Source organism: Limulus polyphemus, unplaced genomic scaffold, assembly GCF_000517525.1.
Source record: "Limulus polyphemus unplaced genomic scaffold, Limulus_polyphemus-2.1.2 Scaffold1941, whole genome shotgun sequence".
Classification (NCBI taxonomy): domain Eukaryota; kingdom Metazoa; phylum Arthropoda; class Merostomata; order Xiphosura; family Limulidae; genus Limulus; species Limulus polyphemus.
In genome coordinates, this window is record NW_013667551.1 from 37304 (window position 1) to 43479 (window position 6176).

Genomic DNA, 6176 nt, shown 5'->3' on the forward strand with positions numbered 1-6176 from the left:
TGCATGGTTCGCGTCTCGTTGCCACAAAAATTCTCCCCACACTTTGGGGTCGTGGGTAAGATGTAAAAGTGAAGGTAAAGTCCCATTATTCGATCAATCAAAGCTAGGCCACCAGTTGACGATGAGTGCTGTTGCTTGTCTGCCTTTCCTCTAGTCTGTCAGTTCAAAATTAGAAATGGCTATAAACAGATAGTCCCTGTGTATTTTTGGGTAAACATTCTAAGTACCTATCTATTTATCTTTCACATTAAAATATAATAGTTTCAAACTTGTTCTGAAATTTTTGTTGAATAAAAAAGCAATACAAAAACAAACAATTTAACACAGTGTATTTAGTGTACATGTTGAATTAAGTAACAGTGATAGTTTTTACAGACGTATCTACATTAGTAAGAATATATCATCTGAATTCAATTTCCATTAGATGGCGCTACTAAACACGCCATTCTCACGCTACTGAGACTGATAGTGGCATACAATTTAGTAACTCACCTCTTAAAGTAATTTTTTTAATTCCACACTTAAACTTTTTTTACATCTAAGTTTACAGTTTTATAAAGCAAAACATCTAACTGAAATTCTTTACTTAATATCAGCAGCAGGAAACATTCAAAAATCTAAAAAGTGATGCCTGGTTTGGTACAACACGATCTTTATGTATGCGACACCTAACTAATTTCATTTAATATATTTGTGGAACACAAAAACTAAAATATAAATACCTAGCATTATTGTAAGTTTATTGTGAACTTGATAAAACTCCACGGGTATTAATGGGTTGAATATCGAGTTTACTCACGAAACAGTTATTCAATATATCAACACAATAAGTTCACGCACGAAACAGGTAGTTGTATATCGACGCAGTACGTTACGATTTAATGGGTTGAATATTGAGTTTACCCACGAATATTGAGTTATATTTTCAGATTGGTATGGTTCTGGTGGTAAAAATATGGTCAAGTTTGTCTTGAGTTATATTTCCAGGTTGGTATGGTTCTGTTGGTAAAAATATGGTCAAGTTTGTCTTGAGTTATATTTTCAGATTGGTATGGTTCTGGTGGTAAAAATGTGGTCTAGTTTGTCTTGAGTTATATTTCCAGGTTGGTATGGTTCTGTTGGTAAAAATGTGGTCTAGTTTGTCTTGAGTCATATTTCCAGATTGGCATGGTTCTGATGATAAAACTATGGTCTAGCTTATATTGAGGTTTATTTTCAGGTTGGAATTGTCTGGTAGTAAATCATTAGTTTCGTTTGTCCAGGTTTGTTTGACCAATTGGTTTGGCTGGTGTGTCTTCAGGCTGTTTTTCAGATGATGTGGTTTTGGCGATAAGTTTCTGTCAATGAAAAGTAGTAGAGCTTGTTGTTTATTTTCACGTTTTGGAGGAAAAAAGCAAGAGTCTAATTGTCACAACTCTGGCAAGTCGTTTTAAATACGTTTTTGAAGCTTTTATTTTTTTCAATGACGTTCACAAATGATTTTATACTTTTGAAAAATGATCTGAAGACTAATAAAAAGAACTGTAAATATTTTATTCACTGAATATTTACAATACTTTTCATTGTTTGAAATGAGTATATAAAAATTTAAAGAAGGATTCTGGGGAAAAAACATATTTTTTCTCCCAAATGAATTTACAGTTATAAATTTAAGAATTAAAAAAATATATTCTAGGTTAACAGTTCATCACTGAATTAGTCTTTTAAATGTGCAAGAACATCTTAGCCCATTTTATTTACCATAAAATTGAACATACTGCTACTGTTAAATGTGATATTACAATCGTTATTTGCCACATCTAAAGCAGGTTATTCAGGATAATTTACGCTCGTCCTGCGTTTCTTGCGAGGTTTGTTGTTTGTCGTGGTATGGTCTTTGTTGTAAAATATGTTGTTTGTCTTGAGGCTTATTTTCAGGTTGGTATGGACCTGGTGGTACAATTTGTGGTTTGTGTTGGTGATTATGTATAGGTTCTAAACAAACCAGTTATTGTGGAACCAGGTCCATACAAACCTATACACAATCACCAACACAAACCACAGATTGTACCACCAGGACCACCTCGACCAGAAGTAATTGACCTAAACAAACCAGTTATTGTGGAACCAGGTCCATACTCAATTACTTCTGGTCGAGGTGGTCCTGGTGGTACAATCTGCGGTTTATGTTGGTGGTCATGTCCATGTGGCACAACCTCTGGTTCGTTTAGGTCAATTACTTCTGGTCGAGGTGGTCCTGGTGGTACAATCTGTGGTTTGTGTTGGTGGTGTACAGGTTGGTATGATCCTGATGGCAATACTTGGGGGTTCTGCACACCTGTTTCTTCTTCCTGTCGACAACCTGAAAGAAGTACATAAAATGTTTGAAATAAATCACAGATCTTGGCTGAAGAAAACACTGAATGAGTAAATAGCAAATGTTTTATATGGTCTCTGAAAAAGTGAAATTATATGAATATGCCACGAATACATCTCATGAATGATCTTAATTTTGATTGTCTCACAAAGGAATTTACCAATGTTTGACTGCCTTGACTTCACTTTTTTGGCTCTTTGTTGGTCAAGCTTGATTTTGCAAAACTTATATATTTCAGTTAGCTATGAAATGTGTGGTTAGGGTATACTATCATGTGGGGGTGGTAGTACATGCTCCGTCATTTTTGACTGGATATACGCTAGTATCATTTAAAATGTAAAAAGTGTTGGTGGAATAATTCCACAGGTTGTGATAAGCCTGGTAGTGGTGACGTTCATTAACCGTCTGTTGTATATGTGGCATATTCAGGAAAAGAAGAACTAAGAAACCTACACTTACTCAGAACAAAGAATGAATTCAGAAATAATATTGATACACTACAAGAAGATAGGAACGCATGATGCATTCACATACCACATATCCATTGTATTATGTGTAGTCTATACCTCGATCGTTATATCTCATTAACCACACGAGAGCGTCTGTAACATAATTTAGCATCTTGTTTTATGTGAACTAAATCACCACCAGAGATCGTTATCAAAAATACAATAAAATGCTTTTGCATTACTGATTTATTAAATTCCTTGTACGTGAATATTCATATTGTCGCTAATCTTGAGAAGAGTCCATGGATAAAATTGAAAGCTTGCGTTTATTAGAGTTATCCAAAAAAGTTGATTACAAATGTTTAACACAGGTGGAAATAATTATTTATAAAACAATTGTTAAAATACAAAACGCATGAAAATTGTAAAATGTATTATGGAGTTATCTGGATTATAATTAGTAGAGATAGAGAAAAGTTCTGGAATATTCTTTCAGAGAAAATTTTAATGTTTTGATCAGTATAGTTTCTACGATTCTTCTTCTGTTTATATCAGTTTCACTTCGTATAATTTTAATGTTGTTTCTGGATTATGAAGTTTTTGGTTTATTTTAAATGTTCAAAAACAAAGGACGGTCTTTTCACTTTGAATTTGTAATTATTGTTTACCATACACTACTGAAAGCCACACTGTGGGCTGAAAGTCGTAGATATTAATCTTTGAAAACATTTTTCATTGTAAAGCTGATTAAAATATTAAATATGAACTCTTTGTATTCATCATCGACCGAAATGAGGTAATGACGACAAATATGCTCGAAACTATAGTTCTCAGTTAGACTTAGTAGAGGATTTGTTATAGAATTTGGACAAATATGTTCATATTATACTATTTATCATGATGTCAGACATTTCTCCAGTTTAAATACATACATTGAATACTACATAAGCTAACCATGTAAAGTAAAAGCAAAATTAGATAATTCTCTTTAATTAAAACATTTCACTCAAGAAATCCCCGAGAATGGTACCATAAAAACAGAAATCATCCGGTTAAAACTATATTTGAGCACACAGAAAAATCTTTGTTTCAGAAATGGTAAAAAGACAAGAAAATAAGCAGTATATCTGTAGATAATAATTATTAAATATCCACTTTTCTTTTATACAGACCTTCCGATGTCCTATCATTGCATTTCTTTGTCAACACTTGCAAGGTTTTGACATGGGCCTCAACTAAATACACTGCAATAAACAACAGGACTGAAGCTGTTCTAAAGGCTTTCGTAGTCTTCATGCTTCACTCCTATCAGCCTGAATTCTCCTGGTCTACGCGACTTAAAGAGACAGACTATTTATATAAAAATAGTCCATTTTGACGTAATTACTGTATCCTTCCTCACATAGTGTATGTCTGATGCGTTCGTGATTACATATGCATATATTTTTTGTGAGTGGGGTTTCTCAAGTTTTCCTCGTCAGTTTGCTAGGGAGCGAGGGGGGGTGAACGTCACCCCTAAGAAAAGTTATACTTTCAGCTCATACTTCCTCATTGTCAAGTTGAATATAACTAGTAATTTTGATGTGTAGTTGTTTTAGTATATAAATAGAAGTTAGTAAACATTCAGTAGACACATGTTTTAAGGTTCGGGTATGATCTAGTGGTTAGCGGGCTCGGAGAATAAATCCAACAATTTATGGTTCGCGGCCTGTTATCACAAAAACGTGCTCTGTACTTTGAGGGTGACTATTTGTTTTCTCTCTAGCCTATCAGTTCCAAATTAGAAACATAATTCTTCACGTAGCTTCGCACGAAAATTCTGAATCAAGCTTTAGATAACAATTCATAATTTACTAAATTGATAGAATTACACATTCTTAGAACTTTAGCTGTAATAAAAGTTTGGGGCTTCTCTTCACATTCGCTCCAAATTCAGAATTTTTGAATCACCGCGTTTGAAAACAAAGCACCCAAGTTGTATCAACTTTCCTCAATAGTGGCAAGGTACGCATAGAAAAAATTAAAAAGCTTTTCCTTAATTAAAATGTATTATATTAAAAATGCTAAAATTATCCATGTTCATTAACTAAGAGATCTTGATCCACACAAACTAAGATATACTGGTTATCTTGATCCACACAAACTAAGATATACTGTTTATTTTGATCAACACAAACTAAGATATATTGTTTATTTTGATCAACACAAACTAAGATATACTGTTTATTTTGCTCAACACAAACTAAGATATACTGTTTATTTTGATCAACACAAACTAAGATATACTGTTTATCTTGATCCACACAAACTAAGACATACTGGTTATCTTGCTCCACACAAACTAAGGTATACTGTGTATCTTGTTCCACATAAATTAAGGTATACTGGTTATATTCCTCCACACAAATTAAGATATGGCTTAGGCATTAGTGTGTCCAAACTGTGATTCTGAGGGTTCATGGTTTGTGTTCTGATACCGTAGAAATTAGCTTTATACTTTGGGACTGTGACATTCAAATCTCACTATTCGAACAGATACAAATAGCTTAATATTGTTGGTGTGTCATTAGCTAGTTCCCTTTCTTTTGGTCTATAAGTGTGTGAAAAATCTGAAACAAACATTCTTTACAGACAGGTGGAAGCGACAGCTATATAGTGACGTCATTACAGGACTAGCGTTGCTAAACTAGAGCAGGCTTACTGTATGTGACATAATCTTGTATGTAGAGTACATTTCTGGGGGAGATTAAGATTAGACATCTACGCATTTTTTGGTCATTATATGTTGTAGTTCAACATGGTGCTATAGATATATTTATATTAACATCATGTTTTCTATGTGTTTGTATATATATATATATAAACACCAGATATTCATGTATATATATATATATTACAACCAGATATTCATGTATATATATATATATTACAACCAGATATTCATGTATATATATATATATTACAACCATTTTTACATATATATATATATATTCATATTCACACACAATAACATTTCTAAAACATGGTTTCTACGTTAACGTCACAGTGTGTAAATAATTACCCTCGGAATACTGAAAATACTTCTATATACTGCACAAAGCAGGCAGTGAGTTCCATAATGTTCTAGACCTTACACACCAAACCAATAATCTGCAGTCCAGTACTTACACACCAAACCAATAATCTGCAGTCCAGTACTTACACAACAAGTTAATAATCTACAGTCCAGTACTTACACACCAAACCAATAATCTGCAGTCCAGTACTTACACACCAAACCAATAATCTACAGTCCAGTACTTACACACCAAACCAATAATCTGCAGCCCAGTACTTACACACCAAACCAATAATCTACAGTCCAGTACTTA

The 6176-nt window shown here is 33.3% G+C and overlaps 1 protein-coding gene across 2 annotated transcripts; it reads right to left on the minus strand.

Annotated features, from left to right (window-relative positions):
• Window positions 1–495: 495 nt before the first annotated feature.
• On the minus strand, window positions 496–4246 carry LOC106465430 (putative uncharacterized protein DDB_G0294196). 2 transcript variants are annotated; one of them, XM_022393330.1, is made up of 4 exons: window positions 3978–4246; window positions 2193–2341; window positions 2120–2156; window positions 496–1959 (listed from the first exon to the last, which is right to left on the minus strand). In XM_022393330.1, exons 1-4 carry the CDS (start codon window positions 4099–4101, stop codon window positions 1814–1816), a joined length of 456 nt encoding a protein of 151 aa, XP_022249038.1. In that variant the 5' UTR covers window positions 4102–4246; the 3' UTR covers window positions 496–1813. The 2 variants fall into 2 exon arrangements, with proteins under 2 accessions (XP_022249038.1, XP_022249036.1); XM_022393328.1 differs by having other exon boundaries at window positions 2120–2341.
• Between the last annotated feature and the right edge of the window lie 1930 nt (window positions 4247–6176).